This window comes from Microcebus murinus, chromosome 10 (genome assembly GCF_040939455.1).
Source record: "Microcebus murinus isolate Inina chromosome 10, M.murinus_Inina_mat1.0, whole genome shotgun sequence".
Lineage (NCBI taxonomy): Eukaryota > Metazoa > Chordata > Mammalia > Primates > Cheirogaleidae > Microcebus > Microcebus murinus.
Window position 1 is genome coordinate 55,413,819 of NC_134113.1, and position 27,026 is coordinate 55,440,844.

At 40.6% G+C, this 27,026-nt stretch overlaps 1 protein-coding gene and 1 pseudogene across 4 annotated transcripts in view; both read left to right on the top strand.

The window, feature by feature from the left end:
• Window positions 1-825: 825 nt before the first annotated feature.
• ATF1 (activating transcription factor 1) overlaps window positions 826-27,026 on the top strand; it is a 47,833-nt gene continuing 21,632 nt past the window's right edge. The window contains exons 1-3 of one of the 4 annotated variants that reach the window (XM_012762166.3): window positions 826-1,085; window positions 8,593-8,691; window positions 25,469-25,591. In XM_012762166.3, the coding sequence (XP_012617620.1) occupies window positions 8,599-8,691; window positions 25,469-25,591 (216 nt within the window). In that variant the 5' untranslated portion in view covers window positions 826-1,085; window positions 8,593-8,598. Of the gene's footprint in view, window positions 1,086-8,592; window positions 8,692-19,700; window positions 19,764-25,468; window positions 25,592-27,026 lie in introns of those variants that run through there. The other 3 variants (XM_012762180.3, XM_012762213.3, XM_012762220.3) reach the window with 3 other exon arrangements.
• On the top strand, window positions 2,096-2,196 carry LOC142873540 (uncharacterized; annotated as a pseudogene).

Genomic DNA, 27,026 nt, shown 5'->3' on the forward strand with positions numbered 1-27,026 from the left:
ATTTTGGAACTTTTAAGAGTATATTAAAGTTTACTATTTGTCGTTTACAACCACTAAAACCATAAAAGAACATTTTGCAAGGAAACGGATAATAAAAAACATTAGTAAGCACAATCCCATTTCCAGAAACAGATATATTAGAAAATACTTTTAAAGTTCTTGGAATGTATTAAGACGATGGCATAACATTTTATTCTGTGACACTGCACTGTACGTAACTCTTTCTAAACAGTTGAAAGAAATCTGTGCCCCAGCATGCCACACCAAGTGAAGGTCAAACACCCTACTGACACCTTTTTTATTTTAAATCCCTTTTTGTAGAAAATCCTTTCGTATGGGTTAAAGGATCAACTCTACGCTATTTTATGGGATTAAGAATAATCTGAACCCAGAGAAGGCGAGGAAGACCAGCCTCTACGTTTCAAGTCACTTCTCCCTCCAAGAAGCGGACAGGGCAGGCGTCGGTCAAGGCCAAGGGCGGCAGCTCTGGGCCTGATCACCCAGCCCCAGCAGCAGAGGCCGAGCTCAGCGCGACGCCCTTAACCGATGAAAACTGCCTCCCACCCAACGGCTTCCTGGGAGCACCCAGCTGGAGCGGGCGTCCGGAAACAGACGTGTAGGAGTGGGGAGAGATCCCAAGCGTAAAGGAACCGCAGGCAGCTTCCACCTCCAACTCCCGCCCGAGCAACACCTCCGGAGACACACCTCGCCCCGCGGAGGAGACCCGGTGCAAGATGGCGGCGCGTCACGTGAGTAACGCGGTGACGCAGGACGGCAGCCCGCGCGGCGGCACCGCCTTAACTTCACCCCCCACGCACACTTACACTCAGTTTTGCCCCCCTCCCCTCCCCCGCCCCCGGCCTGGTGATCATGCCGCCACTGGTGGCCCTGACTGCCGAGGGAACGGTAGCCTAGGACAGTTGGCTGTTAAGTGACACTTATTCTCCCCGCCCCTCCTGACCCCCAAGAAGGAGGGACGTCCCCCGCCGTGTGAGGGGGTGGGGAAGTGGGTAGTGAATTCGGATCCACCTGGGAGGGGGGAGTGGAAGTTCCCGCCCCGGACAGCGGCGAGGCGGCAGCCACAGGTAAGTGGGGGGCGGGGGTGGGACGTGCCCCGTGGCCCCGGCAGAGGAGGGCGCGGGGACGCGGCGCGGGCGGGGACGCCGCGTTGGGTCACGCGCCGGGTGGGGGTCGCGCGCGTTCGGCGGCGGTGGGGGAGGGGCGCGGAGCGCGCGCGGCGGAAGGAGGAGGGACTGCGCCTGTAGCCCGGCCGAGCGCGCTTCCGGTCCCCGCGCACTCTCTCCGTCTTTTCAGTCGTTCGTGTCCTCTCTCCGGCCGGCCCCTAATAAAAATACAGTCGGAACCCTCCCACCGCGGGGTGGCTCTAGCCTCAGAAGCCGCCCCTTCGCAGTCGAAGGCCTCAGGGTCGGGCCCGGAGCCGAGGGAAGGGCGGCGTGGCTGGCCGTGGCCGTGGCTGTGGCGCGAAGACCGCTGAGCGGGGCCCGGGACCAGTTAACTCTGCGGGGCGGTCCACGGAGCGCACTGGGCGCCTGGGTGCCAGGCCGGGCTACACTGGAGGGCAGAGACAGCCCTCGTCCTTAGGAAGCTCACAGTCTAGTGGAACTACAGACAGTGCAGGAATCACACAGACACAAAACTGCTGCAGAGGTGCGAGAGATAGGCGAGGAACTGTGTCGCATAGCAGGTTTTCACCCGGCTGGGAATGACTGAAGGTCGTCTGTTTCCCTCTGGGCAGGCAATGAAGCCGAGGAAATTTCTCTTTCTCCTGTATCATAAAACAAAGCCTGATATTTCTCACCTTCAGTTGCGCCGTGGAGCGTGGGGCTTAATCGCTTTAACATTGTAGATTTAAATTATGTCTGGTTTCGTTAGCTTTTGAAGAGCACAAGAGTTTGTACAGTATTTATGTTTGCAAAATGCATTTTATCCTGAGAATTTTGTTTCCAACAGAAATAAGTTTTATCGAAATGCTATTTTTATAGGCTTTGTAACATACAGTTACCTGTCAAAACTACAATCAATACTGTTATCCTAAAGTAGAGAGCGTTAGCTCTGTAATATTTGTAGTTATCCTGTGCTCGCTTTGGCAGCACATATACTAAAATTGGAACGATACAGAGAAGATTATCATGGCCCCTGCCCAGGGATAACAGGCAATATTATATATATATTTTTAAATGTAAAAAATAAAAAAAGTAAAAATAAAAAAAATTTTGTTATTCTGTAGGGTTTGGTCTGTGCAGTACTACTATATCGCCAGTAGGTGGCAGTCCCGTCTAACTAATGTAGAGTTAACTGCAAGTTTACTTCTACCTGCATTGCCCCATTTCTAAAGCTGGGGTGAGGTAATTGTCTAAAGATTTTTTATATATATATAAAATTTTATTTTATTTATTTATTTTTTTGAGACAGAGTTTCGCTGTGTTGCCCAGGCTAGAGTGGTGTCAGCCTAGTGCACAGCAACCTCAAACTCCTGGGGTCAAGTGGTCCTCCTGCCTCAGGCTCCTGAGTAGCTGGGACTACAGGCACGTGCCACCATGCCTGGCTAATTTTTTTCTATTTTTAGTTGTTTGGCTAATTTCTTTTTATTTGTAGTAGAGACGGGTCTCACTCTTGCTCAGGCTGGTCTCGAACTCCTGAGCTCAAGCAATCCCCCCACCCTGGCCTCTCAGAGTGCTAGGATTATAGGTGTGAGCCACCGCCACCTGCCCAAAGATATTTAACTATTGTTCTATCAGTTTAAGTAGATAAACCCAAGTAAACACATTGATTTATTCAGCAATAATAAATGTGTAAGATATTAATGCTATACTGGGAACAGGATGTGGTCTTTGTCTCCCTAGATTATACACTCTCGTGGGGAGACAGAGAAACAGGTCATTAGAATACTGTGCTAAGTGCAATGAGAAGAGGTGGGACCATGTGCTGGGAGGATACAACTAGGGCTTTTAGACTAGTCTGGGAGAGTGATAAAAGTTTGCCTGGAAGAATAACTCATAGAAGTGGACCACATGAACAGGAAGGGGAATAGTGTTTCTGGCAGAGGGAATAGCATATATGAAAGCCAGAGGGAGAGAAAAAGCAAGGCAGGCACATTTAAGGATCTGAAAGAGATTCAGGGTGGACTAATCTGGAATAATTTGGAGGAGAGAAAATGAGTTCGGTTGTAGAAATGTTGAGCAAGAGACTGCCTGCTCTGCTTACCATAGTTCAGCATTCTCTACAAGTGAGGAACTAAGAACTTCTTCATTCATCAGATGAGAATGCTATAATGTACTGTATTTGTTAGTATTTACTACATGAGGGTCTTTGGGCACTGAGGATACATTCCCATGATATAGATCCTGTCTTCAGGGGGCTTAAAACTGGGGGAAACAGACATGCCAATAAACACGCTTAGTGTTAAGTAACCTCACTAGAAATATGCGTAAGGAGGCTGAGCACAGTGGCTCATGCTTGTAATTGCAGCACTTTGGGAGGCGGAGGCAGGAGGATCACTTGAAGCCAGGAGTTTGAGATCAACTTGGGCACTGTAGTGGGACCCCATCTATACAAAAAATAAAAAAATTAGCCAGGCATGTGGTGTGATCCTGTAATCCCAGCTACTTGGGAGGCTGAGGCAGGAGGATCACTTAGCCCAGGAGTTCAAGGCTACAGTGATCTATGATTGTGCCATTGTACTCTAGGATACATGACAGAGTGAGACCCCATCTCTAATAAAAAAAAAAGAAAAGAAATACATGCAAGGCACAGTGAAAGCATTAGAGGGACCTGGAGCAGAGACGTAATGTGAGAGTATCCCTAGAAGAGGAACGATATGGAATAAAAGAACAGAGAATTTGGATTAAAACAGTTCTGGCTTTAGGTCTTGCATTTATATCTCACTGTGAGGTCTACAGTAAATGACAATGTTTTTGAGCCTCAATTTACATATCTCTAAAATATAGGATCCAGGAGATAACATATTAAAAAGCTCTTAGTTTAGTGCCTAGCATAATAATATTCCTTTCGTTGCAAGTTTTCTTGAAAGTTCCCTGCCTTCCCTCACAGCCTTCCCTTCCCTGTGTCAGCAAGATCCCAGCCTGGTGTAGTTTCTCAGTTGCCCAAATTTATTCCCATTGATGGCACTTTTAAAGCTGTTTCACTGCCCCCTTGTGATTCTGACCAGCTTGGGGTTGTTTCATGTTCTTATAGCTGCTGCCTGGGGCTTGCTTTATTTTTGCAGAAAATGCTTTTTTATTTTTTTGAGACAGAGTCTTGCTCTGTTTCCTGGGGCTAGAGTGCCCATGGCATGGGCTTAGCTCACAGCAACCTCAAACTTCTAGGCTCAAGCAATCCTCCTGCCTCAGCCTCCCAAACAGTTGGGACTACAGGTGAGCACCATCACGCGCAGCTAATTTTTTTCTATTTTTTAGTAGAGACAGGGTCTCACTCTTGCTCAGGCTGGTCTTGAACTTCTGAGCTCAAAAGATCCTGTATCCTCGGCCTCCCACAGTGCTAGGATTACAGGCATGAGCCACCGCACCTGGCCAGAAAATGCATTTATACACAAAATTTATACTGTGTTGAACAAGTTTTTAACAGATTGTTACTCTTGACCTTAATTTTAGGAATAATAGCTAAAAAAAAAAAGTGAGCAAAATGAAGGTTATACTTTGGTAACATCAATAAAACATACAGAAAGTATGTACTCTGCTTATAATGAGATGAAACTATAAAGCTGTTTTTGTTTTGGAAAAAAGGGCTTGATTTGGTTAGTCGATTCTTTATAAAATAATAGAGAATAGGTTATCTTTTCTATAGGAAAAGTGGTATTATTGTCCAAAATGTTATTTGCTGACTGTAGTGGCCTTTTTTTTTTTTTTTAATGGGGTTTCATGTGATCTCCCAGGCTGCCTGGTCATGAACTCCTGGCCTCAAGCTATTTTCCACCCCCAGCCTACTGAGTAACTAAGTAGCCTACTGAGTAGTAATACAGACATGCACCAAAACACTCGGTTAATTTTTTAATTTTTTGTAGAGTCCAGGTCTTGCTGTTGCCCAAACTCGTCTTGAACTCCTGGCCTTAAGTGTTCCCTCCTGCCTCAGCCTCCCAAAGTGCTGGAATTATAAGGTGTGAGCCAGTGCACTGGCCTAAATATGTTTTTATTTAAAACCTAGAAAATATTTGTGATAAATAGAAACAGGATACAAAATGTGAGGATACAAATATGTGTATATAGTATGGTTATGGCTTTTACAAAGTTGTGGAAATAAACTGGGTGTGGTAGCACATGCCTGTAGTCCCAGTTACTTGGAAGGCGACAGTTACTTGAGGCAACAGGATCACTTGAGGCCAGGAATTTGAGACTCCTACTGCACTCTAGCTTGGGTGATGGAGCGTGACTCCATTTCTTAAAAAGAAAACAAAATTTAAAAATAAAGACTGAAAAGAAATTAGGCATTATTGTGATTAAGATTTTTCATCCTTTTTTTTCTTTCTATTGTATCTTTTCCTTGTTCTAAGTAAAGGCTAGGCTGGGTCATAGGCTATGGCTCATGCCTGTAATCCCAGCACTTTGAGAGGCTGGGGCAGTAGGAGGATCACTTGAGCCCAGGAGTTCAAGACCAGCCCGGGCAACATAGTGAGACCCTGTCTTCACAAAATTTTTAAAAAAAATATTAGCCAAGGGTGATGGCATAGGCCTGTAGTTCCAGTTACTGGAGAGGCTGAGGCAGGAGGATCAGTTGAGCCCAGGAATTCAAGGTTATGGTGAGCTATGATTGTACCACTGGACTTCAGCCTAGGTGACAGAGTGAGTCATCTATCTCTAAAATACATAAAATAAAAGAAAAAGGTTAATGATGTATTTGTGGGAAGAAAATTAAAACCACTTTATGTGTGAGGTGACTTTATACCTTATTTTCAATTACTAAAAAAATAGCTTCAATCCAGATGTTAAAAATGAATTTCTGTAGACTGTGAATTTCTTAAGAGCAAAAAATAAAATGAAGCCAGGTGTAGTGGGTCACACCTGTAATCCTAGCACTCTGGGAGGCTGACGTGGAAGGATCATTTGAGCTCAGGAGTTCGAGACCAGCCTGAGCAAGAGCAAGACCCTGTCTCTACTAAAAAAAAAAAAAAAAATCAATAGAAATTCGCAGCTGGACACCTAAAAATATATACAGACAAAATTAGCTGGGCGTGGTGGTACATGCCTGTAGTCCCAGCTGCTTGGGAGGCTGAGGCAGGAAGATCACTTGAGCCTAGGAGTTTGAGGTTGCTGTGAGCTAGGCTGACGCCACGGCACTCTAGCCTGGGCAACAGAGTGAGACTCTGTCTCAAAAATAAATAAATAAATAAATAAATAAATAAATAAATAAATAAAATGAGTTTCTGATTTTAAAGAAAAAGGACTTTAAGTCAGTGATGATAAGGGGGACAGGTGTCTAGTTGCCCCCTCCCTTTATTTTTTAAATTGTGGTAAAATACACACAACATAGAACTGACCATCTTATCATTTTTACATGTATAGTTCAGTAGTGTTAAGTACATTCATATTGTTGTGCAACCAATCTCCACAATTTTTTCATGTCCATTAAACAACTCCATTTCTCCCTCCTACTGGCCACTGGAAACCACCATTCTATTTTCTGTTTCTCTGAATTTGGCTACTCTAAGATACCTCATATAAGTGGAATCATACACTTTTTGTCTTTTTGTGACTGGCTTATCATTTAGCTTTAACGTGGTGAAAGTCCATCCATGTTGTAGTGTGTGATATATGTATATCTCCTATTTTATTTATTTATCCACTGATCAATATTTGGGTTGTTAATACCTTTTGGTTGTCGTGAATAATAATGCTACTATAAACATGGGTATACAAATCTCTCTTCTCTTTGAGACCCTACTTTCAATTCTTTTGGATATATATAACCCTAGAGTGAAATTGTTGGATCATTTAGTAATTGTGTTTTTAATTGTTTGAGGAACTGCCATACTGTTTTCCATAGCAACTGCACTATATTACATTCCCACTGTATTACATTCCCACAGCAGTGCACAAGGGTTCCAGTTTTCTTTACATCCTTGCCAACACTTATTTTCTGTTTGATATTAGCTTTTTTTTTTTTTTTTTTTTTTGAGGCAAGGTCTGTTTCCCAGGCTAGAATGCAGTGGCATCATAGCTAGGATTACAGGTGTGAGCCACCCTATTATTGCCATTCTCATGGGTGTGAAGTGGTATTTCATTGTGGTTTTCATTTTCTCTAATGATTAGTGATACTGAAATCTCTTTTCATGTGGTTATTGGCCAGCCTTGTCTTTACATGTAACCATGAAAACCTTAAATTCTACCCAAACCTTTTACTAGTCTCTTTGTTAGTGGTTTTCCTTCCATTTGTCATATTTCATCTGTTATAACCCATTTATTCTCATTCTTACCCAGCTTACATATTCTTCAGTTGATTGTCTAGAATATTTAGATCTTTAGAACGTCCTTAGGTATAGTCTTATTTGTTCTACTTTTACTCTATAAATTCGCTACATAAAATTATATGTACAATTAGAAATTGTTCCCTAGACTGGAGAAAGGAATGTGTATGTCCATGGACAGGAAGACTATCATATTTCTTGGGTGAGATAACATTTGAAAATTTAGTCATAATAATTTATGTACATATGTGCCTTTTATTAAGTTTAAACATGTTCTTGTGCATCAAAATTCAAATAAGAATATGTAAGGAAAAGTCTCTTTTCTATCTCTATACCATAGCTACCAGGTCTCTTCCATAGAGGCAACCAAATGATCAATTTTTACATGACTGTATAGTATACTATATTCTATAGTTTTTTATTATTATTTTTTCTTTCTTTATTTTTTTTTATTTTTATTTATTTTTTGAGACAGAGTCTCACTTGTTGCCCAGGCTAGAGTGAGTGCCATGGCGTCAGCCTAGCTCACAGCAACCTCAAACTGCTGGGCTCAAGCAATCCTGCTGCCTCAGCCTCCCGAGTAGCTGGGACTACAGGCATGTGCCACCATGCCCGGCTAATTTTATATATATATTAGTTGGCCAATTAATTTCTTTCTATTTATAGTAGAGACGGGGTCTCGCTCTTGCTCAGGCTGGTTTCGAACTCCTGACCTCGAGCAATCTGCCCGCCTCGGCCTCCCAGAGTGCTAGGATTACAGGTGTGAGCCACCACGCCCGGCTACTTTCTTTATTTTGAGACACAGTCTCACTCTGTTGCCCAGGCTAGAGAGCTGTGGCGTCAGCCTCGCTCACAGCAACCTCAGACTCCTGGGCTCAAGTGATCCTCCTGCCTCAGTCTCCGAAGTAGCTGAGACTACAGGCATGCGCCACCATGCCCGACTAAATTTTATATATATATATTTTTTTAGTTGGCCAATTAATTTCTTTCTAGTTTTAATAGAGACAGGGTTCTCACTCTTGCTCAGGATGGTTTTGAACTCCTGAGCTCCAATGATCTGCCCGCCTCGGCCTCCCAGAGTGCTAGGATTATAGGAGTGAGCCACTACACCCAGCCTGTAGTTTTTATTTTAACTGACTTTGTTTCCCTTATAGTTGATTATGGAAGATTCCCACAAGAATAACACTTCAGAGACAGCACCTCAGCCTGGTTCAGCAGTTCAGGGAGCCCATATTTCTCATATTGCTCAACAGGTAAGGTGGGGACCAGTCAAATTCTTGAGCTAGTTAGAAATATTTTGTATGCAGATTAAACGGTTCAGATCTCTTTTTACTAATGTTCAAACAAAGAACCAAAGATAAAAGACTGTGTAAAATGTTAAAATGTAAGGAGGGAAGTTGGGTTTGATGAAAGTATCTTGTCAAGACTTGGTTTTATTTTCTTTTATACTAAGTATATAATCATCCCTCAGTATCTTTGGGAGATTGGTTCCAGAACCTCCCTCAGATACCAAAAACTGCAGTGCTTAAGTCTCTGATATAAGATGGCTGAATATTTGTATATAACCTATACACATCTTACCATATACTTTAGGTCATTTCTAGATTACTTATAATACCTAACATAATGTAAATGCTATGTAAATAGTTATACTGTATTAGGAAACAATGACAAGAAAAAAGCCTATATGTGTTCAGTACAGACACAATTTTTTTTTTTTTTTTTTTGAGACAGAGTCTCATTTTGTTGCCCAGGCTAGAGTGAGTGCCGTGGCGTCAGCCTAGCTCACAGCAACCTCAAACTCCTGGGCTTAAGCAATCCTGCTGCCTCAGCCTCCCGAGTAGCTGGGACTACAGGCATGTGCCACCATGCCCAGCTAGTTTTTTCTATGTATATTAGTTAGCCAATTTCTATTTATAGTAGAGACAGGGTCTCACTCTTGCTCAGGCTGTTTTTGAACTCCTGACCTCAAGCAATCTGCCTGCCTTGGCCTCCCAGAGTGCTAGGATTATAGGTGTGAGCCACCACGCCCGGCCAACACAATTTTTTTTTCCAAATACTTTTAATCCACAGTTGGTGAGTCAATGGACATGAAGCCCATGGCTGTAGAACCCACAAATATGGAGGCCTGTTTATATTTAGAGTTGATTTCTCAAAATTTAGAGAAGTCAGCTTCATTTTACATGGTGCACAATTATTTAGATTTTTTTTCAGACTAATTTTGTTGCTACATCAGAAAAAAGTGAAAATTTATTTGGCTTTTTGAGCTAACTTGACATGGAGACTAATAGTTTGGCATCAGCCTAGCTCACAGCAACCTCAAACTCCTGGGCTTTGGGGATCCTTCTGCTTCAGCCTCTCAAGTAGCTGGGACTACAGGCATGCACCACCATGTCTGGATAATTTTTTCTGTATATTTTTAGTTGTCCGACTAATTTCTTTGTATTTTTAGTAGAGACTGGGTCTTGCTCTTGCTCAGGCTGGTCTCGAACTCCTGGCCTGGAGTGATCTGCCCATCTCGGCTTCCCAGAGTGCTAGGATTACAGGTGTGAGCCACCATGCCCAGCCGATGATGTATTTTTTATTTCAAATTGTGTAATCCATGAACCCCCTGACCCACTTCAAGTAAAACAATTGACAGTGTTTGTTGCTAGTGATAAGATTTGAATTTTCAGCCAGGCGTTGTGGCTGTACCTCAGCCAAAACAACATATGATAACATATTTAATGTAGATTTAATTAGGTAAGACATTAAGGAGATTTGTAGAAATGTAAAACATTGCCATTTCTCTCACTAATTTATTTTGGAAATTATATTTATGGAAATATTTATGTTGACGTGTAATGGATTTGTGCTTGTTATTTTAAAATGAACTGTTAAATATTTTTTAAAATTTTGTTTTAATTTTAAATATATGTATCAATAGATATAACCAACATAATAAAATTTTGTGGGGTCCTTAATAATTTTTAGGAATAAAGATCTTGTGACCAAAAGGTTTGGGAACCAGTGACCCAAGGGGTTAATCCTTGAAGATGAATAATGCATTCTTCTCTATTATTTGTCTATCTCTGTGAAGAATAACGTATCTTTTCCAGATGGTGCTGGAAAAACAAGGTGGAGTCGTCGTCCTTTGGTTATCTTTCTGTGAATAGAGGCCTTTACAGAAATGTTTAATTCAGTTGGCTTGCTTATATATTCCAGTTATTTTGGTTAGAGGTGAATGTTTTCAAGTGTCCTTAGAAGTATATTTACAGTGGTAGAATAAGTGCATTTCTAGGTGGTAATTCATTTTATAGTGGTTTGTAAAAATAATGGTAGTAACTTTATATCCAAATTTTGTGGCTTGATTACTTTGTTAGACTCTAAATTCTGTAAGGAAACAGTATCTAACATAGTAATTAAGTATAAGCTAGGCATATAACAGTGAATAAAAGTCTTGGCTTTCTTGTAACTTACACTAAAATTTTGAAGAGACAGGTAACAAAACATATCAGTTGGTAATACCTGCTATGGAGACAAATAAAACAGGGTAGGAGGGATAGGGAGTTGGTAGTTGAGACAGAGAGACTTACCCTTTTTATACAAGGTAGTCAGAGAAGTCCTACCTGAGGAAACACTTGTTCAATTATATAGGTAAACAATTGTCAAGCTGACACTGATATGTGCTTGACATGGTCAAGGAACAGCAAGGTGGCCGGTGTGGTGGGAGAGGGACGAATGAGCGGGAGTGATAGATGTGGCAGAGGGTTGGGATGGGAGAGGGGGAGTGCCAGATAATGTAGGCATTGTATGCCAATGTAAGATTTTTGTGTTTTATTGTTTTTTTTTTTAGAGATAGGGTCTTGCTCTGTTGCCTAGGCTGGAGTGCAGTGGTACCATCATGGCCCACTAGAGCCTTGAATTTGTGGGTTCCAGTGATCTCCTGCTGCAGCCTCTCGAGTAGCTGGGATTACAGATGCATGTCACTGTGTCTGGCTTATTTTTAAATTTTTTGTGGAGACAGATTCTTTTTTTTTTTTTTTTTTTGAGACAGAGTCTCACTTTGTTGCCCAGGCTAGAGTGAGTGCCATGGCGTCAGCCTAGCTCATAGCAACCTCAAACTCCTGGCTCAAGCAATCCTCCTGCCTCAGCCTCCCAAGTAGCTGGGACTACAGGCATTCGCCACCATGCCCGGCTAATTTTTTTTTTTTGTATATATATTAGTTGGCCAATTAATTTCTTTCTATTTTATAGTAGAGACGGGGTCTCACTCTTGCTCAGGCTGGTTTCGAACTCCTGACCTCGAGCAATCCGCCCGCCTCGGCCTCCCAGAGAGCTAGGATTACAGGCGTGAGCCACCGCGCCCGGCTGGAGACAGATTCTTGCTATGTTGCATGGGCTGGTCTCAAACTCCTGGCCTCGGAGATCCTCCTGCCTCAGGCTCCCAAAACACTGTGATTACAAGCGCGAATGACTGCACCTGGCCATTGTTATGTTTTATTTATTTATTTATTTTTGAGACAGAGTCTTACTCTGTTGCCCGGCTAGAGTGCCATGGCATCAGCCTAGCTCACAGCAACCTCCAACTCCTGGGCTCAAGTGATCCTCCTGCCTCAGCCTCTCAAGTAGCTGGGTCTACAGGCATGTGCCACCATGCCCAGCTAATTTTTTCTATATATGTGTTTTTTGTTTTTTTTTTGAGACAGAGTCTCGCTTTGTTGCCCAGGCTAGAGTGAGTGCCGTGGCATCAGCCTAGCTCACAGCAACCTCAAACTCCTGGGCTCAAGCGATCCTCCTGCCTCAGCCTCCCGAGTAGCTGGGACTACAGGCATGTGCCACCATGCCCGGCTAATTTTTTCTATGTATATTAGTTGGCCAATTAATTTGTTTCTATTTATAGTAGAGACGGGGTGTTGCTCTTGCTCAGGCTGGTTATGAACTCCTGAGCTCGAGCAATCTGCTCGCCTCGGCCTCCCAGAGTGCTAGGATTACAGGCGTCTCTATATATTTTTTAGTTGGCCAATTAATTTCTTTCTATTTATAGTAGAGACGGGGTCTTGCTCTTCTTCAGGCTGGTCTATAACTCCTGACCTTGAGCAATCCGGCTGTCTCGGCCTTCCAGAGTGCTAGGATTATGGGCGTGAGCCACCACGCCTGGCCCCATTCTTAGGTTTTAATCTGGGAACCTTTAGAGTATTTTGAGTAAAAACATCATCTGACATATTTAAAGGAATCACTCAGGCTGCTTTGTGGAGTAGAAGCAGGAGAACCAGTTGGGAGGTGTTACAGTCATGTAAATGAGAGATGATAGTGGCTTGGACCAAGGTGGTAGCAATGGTGGTAGGGAGATAAAGTTATATTCTGGATACATATTGGTTGTAAAGCCAATAGGGTTTGCTTTTGGATTGGATGTGGAGTTTTAGAGAAAGGAGTAAAGATTGACTCCACAGCTTTTGGATTGAGTAACTATAAGAACGGAGTTGCTATTTATTGAGATGGAATATGTTTTTCTTTTATTTTTGAGGGGGTTGTTGGAAATTAGGAATTTGGTTTTTAGGTATGTTAAGTATATAGTACTATATGTATTAGTTTTCTGTGCTACAAAACAAATGACCACCAACTTAATAGTGTAAAATAATACATTTATTATTTCATAGTTTTGTGGGGTCAGACACGTGTTAGCCAGGTTCTCTGCTTCAGGGTCTCACAACAAGCTTCAATCAAGGTGTTGGCTAGGGCTGGGTTCTTATCTGGAGGCTAGACTAGAGAAGAATCCACTTCCAAGCTCACCAAGGTTGTTAGCAGAATTCTTTTTGTTGTGGTAATGGCACTGAAAGCTTCGGGGTTTTTTTGTTGGGTTTTGGCTAGAGGCTACCCTAAGCTCCTAGGGACCACCTGCAAGGGGACGTGACTGCCACAAGGGCAGTCTGCTGCTGTGTGCCTCAAAGTTGGGAGTTTGGGGAGAGGACTTTTAAGGGACAGTGGTCAGGAAGCAGCAGTGAGGAACGAAGGAAATACCCACCCTAACTATAGGCTCATGAGGAGCATGACAGAGTCATAGTAGAGGCAGTGTTCCTTGGAAGACTCAGTCAAGTTTCAGTTTTCGCAAGAAGGTGAAGGAGAGATACTCAATACGTGTTGAATTTCATTCAAGTATAAAGTGTATACAGATTGAGAGGCTGCTTGCTTTGTAAAAGGAAAATGGAAGCAATCATAAGACCTGGTTTGAATCCTGGCTTTGTCACTTACTGATTCTGGAGCATTGACTAAGTCAGTTCTTTTATTTTTGAAGAGAGTCTTGTTGTGTCACCCTGGATAGAGTGCACTGGTGTCATGGTAGTTTATTGCACCCTCAAACTTCTGGGCTCAAGCGATCCTCCTGCCTCAGCATCTTGAGTAGCTGGGACTACAGGCGTGAGCTGCTGTGCCTGGCCTCACTTACTTCTGTAGACTTGATGTTGATTATCTGGAAATTAAGGGCATTAGGCTAGTGATCTATAAAGTCTTTCTAGCTCATAACTTTTAGTAATTCTTATATTGTAGAGACATTTGTATACTTTAACCATGTGTACATGGGAATAACAGAAAACGATGATAGTAGCAGCTAACATTTATTGTAGCCACTGCCTACCTACCAGGTGGATTTCTAAGTGCTTTACTCATTTTAATGCCTTCAAACCTTATATCAACCTACTGTGCTTTTATAATCCCCATTTTATAGGTCACTCAACTAGTAAGTGGAAACATGATTTACATCCTAGCAGTTTGACTTCTGTCTCAGTTTGAGTTTCCAGGACTGTGAGATGGAGATTAGCATGCAGGATGTTCATTTGGGAACGTTCTTGGGATTACCACCCAGGGAAGGGAAGGGAAGGAAATAGTACTGGGCAGAGGCACAAGTTGGATTGTGATTCAGTCTCAACAGAGCCCTCAGCTGACATCATGGGGACCTCTGAAGCTGAGACAATTCTCCAGAATTGGGGTAAGGAGCCAGCCCTGCATGCACCAGTCATTAGATTCTGACTGCCCCAGGAAGGGATGTGTACAGCCTTTGGCAAGGTGGCTCTCTTCAGTCAAGGCCATTCTGAAGAGGGTTGATAACTGAATGCTTTCTGCCTCAGCTGTCCTCCAGCAGCTGAAGAATAAATCCTTTACCAAAAAAGGGATCTGGGAGTTGCATCATATTGTCCACTACACTCCAGAGTCTATCCAAATCACCACAGTGCTTTGTTGCCTCCTAAATGAAGATAGTTGAAATTACAAATTGGTTTGGCTCCAAAACACTTTTTAAACAGATTGATCATCATCCCATTCATATTTTTGCCACGAGAACTTAACTCAAGGTTTGTCTAGGAATAAACTGAGGATATTTGTCCATCGGTGCTTTTGGCAATCTATTCCTATCTGGAGATTTGCCATCCAATGTATTGGACATTCTTGGTTGTCTGGGTTTTGCTTTTTGGTAAAGGAAGATTATCCTATTAAGTTAGAAATCAGGAGAGATTTATTTGGATCTTTCCAGCATAAATGGAATAGAGCAGTTAGAGTATTTTTCTTTTTCATTGATTCAACAGGGTCTTTCACCTGTTAAAAGTATTAATTTTGATGAGGTATATTTTATCAATTTTTCCTTTTATGGATTGTGCTTTTAGTGTCGAAGAACACTGCCTAATCCTAGATTTTGAAGATTTTTTTTTTTTAATATTTTTTTCTGGAACTTTTATGTTTAGGTCTGTGATCCCTTTGAGTTAATTTTTGTATAGATTTGTATATTTTTTGCTGTTTTTTGCCCATGAATATACAATTGCTACAGCAACATTGAATTGCTATTGTACCTTTGTCAAAAATCATTTGGGCATATTTGTCTGAGTTCTCTATTGTATTCCATTGAGCTGTATGTCTGTTCTTCTGTCAGTACCACTCTCTCTCATTAGTGTAGCTATATGTGATAAAACTTAATGTTGAGGCTGGGCGCGGTGGTTCACACCTGTAATCCTAGCATTCTAGGAGGCCGAGGTGGGAAGATCATTTGAGCTCAGGAGTTCAAGACCAGCCTGAGCAAGAACGAGACCTCGGCCGGGCGCGGTGGCTCACGCCTGTAATCCTAGCACTCTGGGAGGCTGAGGCGGGTGGATTGCTCGAGGTCGGGAGTTCGAAACCAGCCTGAGCGAGACCCCGTCTCTACTAAAAATAGAAAGAAATTAACTGACCAACTAAAAGTATATATACAAAAAAATAAGCCGGGCATGGTGGTGTGTGCCTGTAGTCCCAGCTACTTGGGAGGCTGAGGCGGGAGGATCGCTTGAGCCCAGGAGTTTGAGGTTGCTGTGAGCTAGGCTGACCATGGCACTCACTCTAGCCTGGGCAACAAAAGTGAGACTCTGTCTCAAAAAAAAAAAAAAAAAAAAAAAAAGAATGAGACCTCGTCCTTGTCTCTACTTAAAAAATAGAAAGAAATTAGCTGGACAACTAAAAATATACAGAAAAAATTAGCCAGGCATGGTGGTGCATGCCTATAGTCCCAGCTAATTGGGAGGCTGAGGCAGTAGGATTGCTTGAGCCCAGGAGTTTGAGGTTGCTGTGAGCGAGGCTGACACCACGGCACTCTAGCCAGGGCAACAGAGTGAGACTCTGTCTCAAAAAACAAAAAACTTAACATTGAGAAGAATAATTCCTTCCATTTTATTAATATTTTTCAAAACTTTGGCTGTTTTACAGGGCCTTTTCCTTTCCATATAAATTTTAGAATAAGCTTATCTGTGTCTACAGACTGGTAGATAAATTTGGAGATAATTGACATCTTTATTATGTTGAATCTTCCAATCCTTGAATGCAGTCTCTCCAATTATTTAGATCTTTTCTTTCCACAGGATTTTGTTGCTTTCAACATACACATCCAATACATGTTTTGTTAAATTTATAACTAAGTATTTCATTTTCTTTGGAGCAATTGTAAATGATACTGTGTTAGAAATGCAATTGATTTTTGTGTATTGATCTTGATCTCGTGCCTTGTAACATTGAACTCACTTATTCTAGAAGAGATGGATTGTGTGTGTTTTAAAATACTCCTTGGGATTTTTTGTGTAGACAACCATGTCATCTGCAAATAGAGATGGTTTTATTTCTTCTCTTCTGATCTGTGTATGCCTTTTATTTCTTTTTCTTGCCTTAGTTATACTGGCTAGAATTCCAGAACTATGTTGAGGAGAGGGGTGAGAATGGACATCCTTGCTTTGTTCCCAGTCTTAGAGAGAAAGCATTCATTCCTTTACCATTAAGTCTGATGTTAGCTGTAGGTTTTTTTTATAGGTGGTCTTTGTGAGTTTGAGGAAGTTTCCATCTATTGCTAGATTTCTGAGTTTTTTTCATGAAATATTGTCAGATTTGTCAAATGCTTTTTCTGCATCAGTTAGTATGATTATATGACTTTTTTCTTCTTTGGCCTGTTGATGTTGTGGATTACTGATTTGCAAATGTTCAACCAGCCTTGCATACCTAGAATAAATTGCACTTGATCATTGTGGTGTTTTTTTGTTTTTTTGTGTGTGTGTGGTTACATTAAATTTGCTATTATTTTTTTAAGAGACAGAGTCTTACTGCATCTGCCAGGCTGGTCTCAAACTCCTGGGCTCAAGTGATCCTCCTCCTACCTCAGCTCCTGAGTATACAGGACTTAAAGGCATGAGCCATGCACCTAGCTCACATTTGCTAATACTTTGTTGAGTTTTTTTGCGAGAGCTAAATTCATGAGAGCTATTGGTCTGTGGTTTTCTTTTCTTTTTTTTGCAATGTCTTTGGCATCATAAAATGAGTTGTAGCATTCCCTTCTCTTCTCTTTCGTGGAAGAGATTGTATGAAATTGGTATTCTCCTTTTAATGCTTGGTAAAACTCTTCAGTGAAACCTTCTGGACTTGGAAATTTTCTTTTTCGGGAGGGAGTATTCAGGCTATTTCATCTTGGCTGAATTTTGGTTGTTTTGGTTTTTGAGAAATTAGTGCATTTCTTCTAAATTGTCAAACGTATGAGTATAAAGTAGTATTCCATTGCTATCTGTTTAGTGGCTGCAGGGTCTGTAATGACTATCTCCTGTTTCTTTACTGATGTTGGTGATTTGTGTCTTATCTTTTTTTTATCTTTATCTTGCCAGAGGTTTATAGATTTCCCCCCCCAAGAACCTTTCATTGGTTTTATTGTTTTCCTGTTTTCAGTTTATTAATTTTTGCTCTTTAATATTCCCTTCTGCTTGTTTTGAATTTCTTTTGTTCTTTAGTTTCTTTTTTTTTTTTGGAGACAGTCTCATTCTGTTGCCCAGGCTAGAGTGGTATGGTGTCAGCCTCTCTCACTCACAGCAACCTCAAACTCCAAGGCTCAAGCAATTCTTCTGCCTCAGTGCCTCCTGAGTAGCTGGGACTACAGGCATGCGCCACCATGCCCAGCTAATTTTTATATATATATATATATATATTTTTTTTTTTTTTAGTTGGCCAATTAATTTCTTTCTATTTTTTTTTTTTTTTTTTTTTTGAGACAGAGTCTCGCTTTGTTGTCCAGGCTAGAGTGAGTGCCATGGCGTCAGCCTAGCTCACAGCAACCTCAAACTCCTGGGCTCGAGTGATCCTTCTGCCTCAGCCTCCCGAGTAGCTGGGACTACAGGCATGCACCACCATGCCCGGCTAATTTTTTATATATATATCAGTTGGCCAATTAATTTCTTTCTATTTATAGTAGAGACGGGGTCTCGCTCTTGCTCAGGCTGGTTTTGAACTCCTGACCTTGAGCAATCCGCCCGCCTCGGCCTCCCAAGAGCTAGGATTACAGGCGTGAGCCACCGCGCCCGGCCTCTTTCTATTTTTTAAGTAGAGATGGGGTCTCGCTCTTGCTCAGGCTGGTTTCAAACTCCTGACCTTGAGCGATCCTCCTGCCCTTGGCCTCCCAGAGAGCTAGGATTACAGGCGTGAGCCACTGCACTTGGTCTTCTTTTTTTAGTTTCTTGAGGTAGGAAGGTGGAATATTCATTTGAGATTTTTCTTAATTCAGTTCTATGTATATTCTAAATTTCTATTGACACTTTCTCTTTGACCAGTGGATTAATTAGGAATGTGTTAGCTTCCATATATTTGAAGATGTTTCTGTGGTCTGTTAATAAATTTCTAATTTGATTCCATTATAGTCCAAAAACACTCTGTACTTTGACATTTATTAAGGTTTGCTTTATTATCCAGGATATGGTATCTTTGTGAATGCTCCATGCATGCTTGAAGAAATCATTTTTCATTTTGAATGCAGATTAAGAGTTACAAACTGCTCAGATTTTCTCATCTTCTATTCATTTATTTTTCACACAATGTAAAATGACATATTTTGTTGAATGGCTGATAGCTAAGAAAAATATTTATAAGGAATATTTATAATTTCTTTAATAGGATGTCAGAGTAAATATAATTTACCAGTATCACGCTATGATAAAATTTCACTTGCAGTATTTTATTTATTTTATAGAAGATATATAAAATATGTAAGATATTTTATATAAATAAATATAAAAGATAGAGTCTTGATCTGTTGCCTGGGCTAGAGTGCAGTAGTGTCATCTCACAGCAACCTTAAACTCCTAGTCTTAAGTGATCCTCCTGCCTCAGCCTCCCGAGTAGCTGAGACTACAGGTGTGAGCCATTGCACCCTGCTCATTTTTCTATTTTTAGAAGACACGGGGTCTCACTCTTGCTCAGGCTAGTCTTGAGCTCCTGGCTTCATGTGATCTGCCTGCCTTGGCCTCCCAGAATGCTAGGATTACGTGTGAGCCACCATACCTGGCTTATAGTAGACATTTTAGGATAATCATCTTACTATAACTCTATTACATTGTAATATTCTGGATGTGGCCCATAAAACTGTTAAGAGTACAGCTCAAAATTATACAAAGTAAAATGACTGAACTAATAGACCAGAAATATTCATTATATATATATGTAGTATGTGTATATATTAATATATAATTTTTTTAAGAGAGAAGGTCTTGCTGTGTTGCCCAAGCTGGCATTGAACTCCTGGGCTCAAATGATCCTCCTGCCTCATCCTCCTGAGTAGCTAGGACTACAGATGCATACCACTGCACCTGGCACAGGCTTTATAATATTTAACCAATGTATATTGAAGAATTTAACATGAGTAGCCTCATCTTATAAGAGATGAATTTCCCCCAAATTACAGAGTGAATGTTCTAATCTACAACTGAAGTGTAGTAATAACAAAATAATATTGTCGTGTCTTTTTAAGATGGAGTTGGCAAGGTCATTCAAAATGTCTGGATGTTGGAAACCCAAGAGGTCTTGAGAATATGTGAGTTTTTCCAAAAGAAATATGACTATACACATTGGCATCCTCTGTTGATAAGAGAACAGTAAGGCTGGGCAACATAACCAGACCCCCATCTCTACCAAACATTTAAAAAAAATTAGCCGGGTATAGTGGCACACACCTTGTGGTCCCAGTTACTTGGGAGGCTGAGACAAATTTTTTTTTTACAAAGTAGCTGGGTGTGGTGGTGCACACTTATATTCCCAGCTACTCAGGAGGCTGAGGCAGGAGGACCACTCAAGGCCAGGAATTTGAAGTTACAGTGAGCTATGATTGTGCCACTGCACTCTAACCTGGACAACAGAGCAAGACCCGTCTCAAAAAAAAAAAAAAAAAAAAGGAGGGAGAGGAATAAGCCTAACCAAGAACAACTGCATCTTAGAAGAAAACTATCACATACTACTATTCAGAGGAGCCATGACCCGCAAGTTTCTGCCCTTAAGGTTAAGACCCCACTTTTGGCTGGGCCCAGTGGCTCATGCCTGTAATCCTAGCACTCTGGGAGGCCGAGGTGGGAGGATCACTCAAGGTCAGGAGTTCGAAACCAGCCTGAGCAAGAACTCTACTAAAAATAAAAAGAAATTAATTGGCCAACTAAAAATATATAGAAAAAATTAGCCGGGCATAGTGGTGCATGCCTGTAGTCCCAGCTACTCGGGAGGCTGAGGCAGGAGGATCTCTTGAGCCCAGGAGTCTGAGGTTGCTGTGAGCTAGGCTGATGCCATGGCACTCTAGCCCGGGCAAGAGGGTGAGACTCTGTCTCAAAACAAAACAGAAAAAAAAAAACACCCCACTTTTGTTGAATTCATTAGAAATGTTGAGTTTGTATCTCATATTTTTCATATTCAGCACATTTTTCTAAATGATATAGTTTTGAATACTTTACTTGAAAAGCAATTTTTAAAATTTTATTGAATATTGACAAATTATAATTGAGAAGCAATTCTGTGGTTCTTTGATATTTCTTCCTATAAGGTAATGGAAAGTATATGATTTTGTTCACAAAATTAATAAGTAAGGAATTTGCAATATAAATTTTGCTCTCGTAAAATATAAAATAAATTTTTTAAAATTTTTAGTGTGCACTTGAAAAAAAGGTACTTTCTACCTTCTTTTCTTAATTTTTTTTTGGAGATAGGGGTCTTGCTATGTTGCCCAGGCTGGCCTTGAACTCCTGGCCTCAAGCAATTCTACTTCAGCCTCTGGAGTAGCTGGGGTTACAAGCCACCACACCCAGGTCTTCTTTTCTATTCTACTTTCTGCATTGTTGGATGCAAAGTTACTCTATTTATTTATTAGATCAACTTTGTTGGTTCTGTTGTTTAAATCTTGTATATCCTTATCAACTTTTTGTCTACTTGTTCTATGACTGAGGGGAATATGTTAATCTACCATTATAATTGTGGGCTTGTTTATTTCTCCTAGTGGTCCTTCAACTTATGCTATGATTGTGTGTGTGTTATGAGTCCATGTTATTAAATGAATGCAGGTTTTTTTTGTTTGCTTGTTTTGAGATGGTGGCTTGCTTCATCACCCTGGCTAGAGGGCAGTGGTGTCATCATAGCTCACTGTAATCTCAAACTCCTGGGCTCAAGCAATCCTCCTGGATCAGCCTCCCAAGTAGCTGAGACTATAGGCATGTGCAACCACACCTGGCTAATTTTTCTAGTTTTTTTTAATAGAGATGGAATCTTGGTTCTTTCTTAATCAGGCTGGTCTTGAACTCCTGATCTCAAGCAATCCTTCTGCCTTGGCCTGCCAAAGTGCTAGGATTATAGGCAGGAGCCATCATGCCTGTCCCAGATTTTTAAATTATATTTTCCAGGAGAATTGTCCCTTTTATTTATGTCTTTAATTGCTTTTTGCCTTTAAAACTTGACTAACATGGCTTTGATTTGTTTAGTTTTGCAGCAACATATCTTTTTCCTGTGCTTTTACTTTCACTTTATATATGCATATGTTTTAGATATTTCTTTTGGTAACAGTATATAGCCAGATTTTTTAAAAAGATCTAGTAGTCTCCTTTGTCTTTCAACAGGAGCTTTTGGTCCATGTACATTTAACATAATTACTAATTGCAGGGTTAGACCTACTCTTAATTTGTGTTTTTTTTAATTTAATTTTTTTTTTTAGTTTTTTGAGACAGAGTCTTACTTTGTTGCCCTAGCTAGAGTGCCGTGGTGTCAGCCTAGCTCACGGCAACCTCAAACTCCTGGGCTCAAGCAATCCTACTGCCTCAGCCTCCCAAGTAGCTGGGACTACAGGCATGTGCCACCATGCTCGGCTAATTTTTTCTATATATTTTTAGTTGGCCAATTAATTTCTTTCTATTTTTAGTAGAGACAGGGTCTCACTCTTGCTCAGGCTGGTTTCGGACTCCTGACCTTGAGTGATCTTCCCGCCTCAGCCTCCCAGGTGCTAGGATTACAGGCAATTTGTGTTTTTTGAACTACTTTTATGTTTCTTTTTTTCATCTTTCTTGTCTTTTCAGTTATTTCATCTCATTCCATCCCTCCATCAATGGTAGCGGTTTAAACTGTATGTAAACTCCATTTCTGCTTTTTAAGTGATTATCCTAATTACAGCATGCCTACTTAGTAAAGTCTAAAGTTAATCAATACTACTAGGGACCATAGAACATTTATCTCTATTTATCCTAGTTCTAACTTGTTAGTGTTGTTAGGACTTTATCTTTTCTCTTTTAATTCCACCAAACATAAGTTTATTCAATTAATGTTTGTTTTGTTCCATGTGTTTTATCATTTTCCTTGCTCCTCATTCTTCCATGTCTAAGCTTCCATTTGAGATCCCTTTTCCGTCATCTTAAGTACAATTGGCCCTCTGTATTTGGGGGTTCTGCATCCCTGAATTCAGCCAATCTTGATTGAATTCTCCAGTATACTTTAAATTGTCTCTACATTACTTGTAATACTTAATACAGTGTAAATAGTATATAAATACTTATTATGCTGCATTGTTTAGGAAATAATGACAAGAAAAAGGCCTGTACATGTTTAGTATAGATGCAACCATCCATATTTTTAACAGACTCTGTCTATCCTCTGTCTTTTAACCTCTTATATTTTCCATTTATTTGTCTTTCTGTGCTATAGTTCCAATAATTTCTTATTGCCTTTCATTTCATTAATTTTCCCTTTAGCTTTGTCTAATCTTCTAGTATATCTGAACAGTGATTTTTTTTAATATTTCAAGTATTATATCTTTATTTCTAGAAAATCTGTTTGGTTCTTTTTCATATCTACTGCAGTTTTCTGTTTCCTAAAGATATTTGCAAGATTAGAAACAGAAACATAATCTCTTTACATTTCTTTAAATAAACACAGTAAGAATAATTGTTTTATAATCTGTATCTTTATAATGCCATTATCTAAAATCATTTGGGTCTGATTCTGCTGTCTTTTGTTTTTGTTTCTTGCTCATGGTACCTTGTATAATTGGTTCTATAACTTCCATAGCTTCCAACTTTGTCACTCCATTCTCTGCCTGTGTTAGCACATGTCCTTCTTTTCTGTGTGTCTGTCACTAGGCAATAGGAATTTTTCAACTCCATTATAATCATATTGGGCTTTTTTTTTTTTTTTTTTTTTTTTTTTTTGAGACAGAGTCTCACTTTGTTGCCCAGGCTAGAGTGAGTGCCGTGGCGTCAGCCTAGCTCACAGCAACCTCAAACTCCTGGGCTCAAGCGATCCTTCTGTCTCAGCCTCCCAAGTAGCTGGGACTACAGGCATGCGCCACCATGCCCGGCTAATTTTTTCTATATATATTAGTTGGCCAATTAGTTTCTTTCTATTTATAGTAGAGACGGGGTCTCGCTCTTGCTCAGGCTGGTTTCGAACTCCTGACCTCGAGCAATCCGCCCGCCTCCGCCTCCCAGAGAGCTAGGATTACAGGCGTGAGCCACCGCGCCCGGCCTCATATTGGGCTTTTTAAACACTGGATGTGCTAAAGAAAAGTACTGAAGCATTGGGGGGAAGGTTTGTCACTAGCCATTTGTGTTTGCTCATTGGCACTTATCAAAGTTAGGCTCCTACTTTCCCACAGAAATCAGGAGAGAGAGATCCTATCCTTCTTGATGGTTACATTTCAAAGGGATGGCTCCCAGGCCCTTGAAAAAGACATTTCTGAGTTGCAGAATATTTACATCTCAAGGAGCAAAGAAAGGATTTACAGCTGCAAGTTTTTTAAAGTAAATGCTCTAAGAAAAGTGAGGACAAAGGCCTATAGTCAAGTTTTGGCTGGAACAAACAGTAAATTCTTTTATTTATTTTTTATTTCAGCATATTACAAGGGTACAAATGTTTAGTTTACGTATATTGCCTTTGCCCCACCCGAGTCAGAGTTTCTAGCATGTCCACCCCCTAGACGGTGTGCACTGCACCCATTAGGTGTGTATATACCCATCTCCTCTTCCCATTAGGTGTGTATATACCCATCTCCTCTTCCCCCCTCCCATCTGCCTAACACCCGATGAATGTAAACAGTAAATTCTTTCAGCAGCATTAAGCTTTCTCAGGCAGGCATCTTTTTTTTCTTTTTTTTTTTTTTTGAGGCAGAGTCTTGCTCTGGTACCCCAGCTAGAGTATAGTGGTGTCAGACTAGCTCACAGATCTCAGGCAGGCATCTTAAGTGGTCTAGAGTCATCCTAGGGACACAGTCTTGACCTGATAGAAGCCAGGTTAGAATTTGGTCAAGTCTCTTAGAAGGTGGGGGTTGGATGGAGTCATTTGTGCTGAGTTTGCAGTTCTCAGTACCTGAATAAGTTTTGTATACAAAATTTCATAACCGTGGGCATTTGGGGGGATCATGAGACTGGAGTTTAATCCAGTCTTGGGAAGGGGAAAAGAACCTTCCACAAAAGGGAATAAGGCAGTGTTCTGGGGCCCAATTCTAAGAAAAGAGGGGAGCAGTCAGAAAGGTTATTTTCAGGGCCTGAGAAGTAGTCTGGGATTTTATTTCATGACTTAAGTCCAAGAGGAATTGTATGAACCAGAGTAGTCCAGAGGAAGGCGAGATCTCTGTTAACTGAAAATATTTGAGAAATCTTGGAAAAGGTACAATTTGAGGTGAGCCTGAGGGCTACCCTTGATGGGTGGACTTTTGTTAGTTTAGCATTTTATCATCGTATTTTCATGAACCCGCATCTGATTTCATTGAAAATACATTATAATTTAATGATTCAGTCATTTACTTGAAATGTTTGATATTTCTTTCAAGATACTGCCCAAAGATAGTATTTCTCTCACTTTTTGACTCTTGATTTCTTGGTTGTTTTTCAGCCAAATCACTTTAGAATAAATTATGCTAAAGAGCCTCCATGTTTTTGCATGAAATCAGTTCCTCTGCCTGAAATACCTTCCAGTCCCCCTCAACACTACCCCCATATGCACCCTTGGAGAATCATTTATCATTCAAAACCCAGCTGAAGCAGTACACTTTCTTTGCCCCTACAGTACAGTACTTTCTGATTTTCCTCATATTCTGTTATAATTAGTTTATCTCAATTCCTAGTTCAGTCTCTGGTCTATAGAAGGTACCTAATGTTTGGTTAATAGATGTGATTAAATATAATCAGCTGTGAAATGTGTTTTCCAGTGTTAAAAACTCAGCTATCTGATGTGCACAGGTACAATGTGTATTTTGTTAATTGAATTTTTATTTGTTCTTAGATGTCATTAAGAGGATCTGCACCAGTGACAATTGTACCTCTTCCTGGAGAGCAAGTACAGGTTCAGGGGGTCATCCAGAAGACAGCTCAGTCTTCTGTAATTCACCCACCACACGTGCAAACGGTACAGAAATTCAAAGACTTAGTGGCTGAGGGTGGTACCTGAGTCTTCAGATACACTGAATTTGCTATAGTTACAATATTATAGGGCTGCTGGTTGGTCACACCTGTAATCCCAGTACTTTGGGAGGCTAATGCAGGAGGATCACCTGAGGCCAGGAGTTTGAGACCAGTGTGGCAAACATAGTGAGTCCTCATCTCTACAAGAAATAAAAATAAAAAAAGGATAGATTTTTAAAAAAGATACTGTAGGCTGGGTGCGGTGGCTCACACCTGGAATTCTAGTACTCTGGGAGGCCGAGGCAGGAGGATTGCTTGAGCACAGGAGTTCGAGACCAGCCTGAGCAAGAGCAAGACCTCATCGCTACTAAAAATAGAAAAATAGCCAGGTGTCATGGCATGCACCTATATAGTCCGAGCTACTTGGGAGACTGAGGCAAGAGGATTGCCTGAACCCAGGAGTTTGAGGTTGCAGTGAGCTATGATGACGCCACTTGTACTCTACCCAGGCAACAGAGTGAGACTCTGTCTCAATAACCAAGGTACAAAGTTGTCTTAGAAATTAGACTACAGATCCTAAAAGTTATCATTGTTTTTAAGAAAAATAATAATTAGACTGCAGACCAAAGCAGGCAAATAGAAAAGTTTTAGAATTTCTGGCTTCATGTATATAATATTCAATGAAATAGAAGACAATTTTGGGGGAAATTATTTTTCTTTCTAATTAAGGAAATGAGCGACTTTTTAAAGAGAAAGAATCCCTTTATCCCAGTGGTATCCTTCATGGAAAGGACTATTCTGAAGCAAGGGTAATGATGGCAAGAGTCTTAGCAAGGTAATAAAGTACCTACCTTATGCTTGGAGTAGAGGAAAGCTCTTTTTTTATATTTATCTACCTTCATATTAATACCTGACAACAGTAGAAAAGAAAGAGCCATCTTGCACTCCTTTTCTTTTTAGTTTCTCCCCATCAATCTTCTAGCTCCTGTGAGTCCCAGAATGCCTTTAGTTATTTCTCATTTTTAGAAGCAGCTATCCTGGAAGAAAAGCTATATAACCTCATTTTTTCCTCCTGAATATGGCAGTATTGTCAACTCTAGAGCTGCATCTTTATGTGGTATTCCTATATGAAAGGAGGTGGCTGCATGGATTTTTCAATTTTTATATGAGGACTTATTCTTGTTTGTTGGTACTGTCATTAAAGAGTAATACTTGATCTTGGTTACAAGTAATTCCTTAATTTTACAAATTATTTTCTTACTTGAGTTCAATGGGAGGCTTTGGAGTAAACTTAGGGGTAGTGAAAATAGTTAAAGGTTTAGATTAGAAATGGAATATCTATGATACTTGAGGAAAAGATAAAAGTAACAGATTTTTCCTTTTTTTGTTTTAGATTTTGCTTATTATTTTAAATTGTTATTATTGGGTTCTGACCAGTT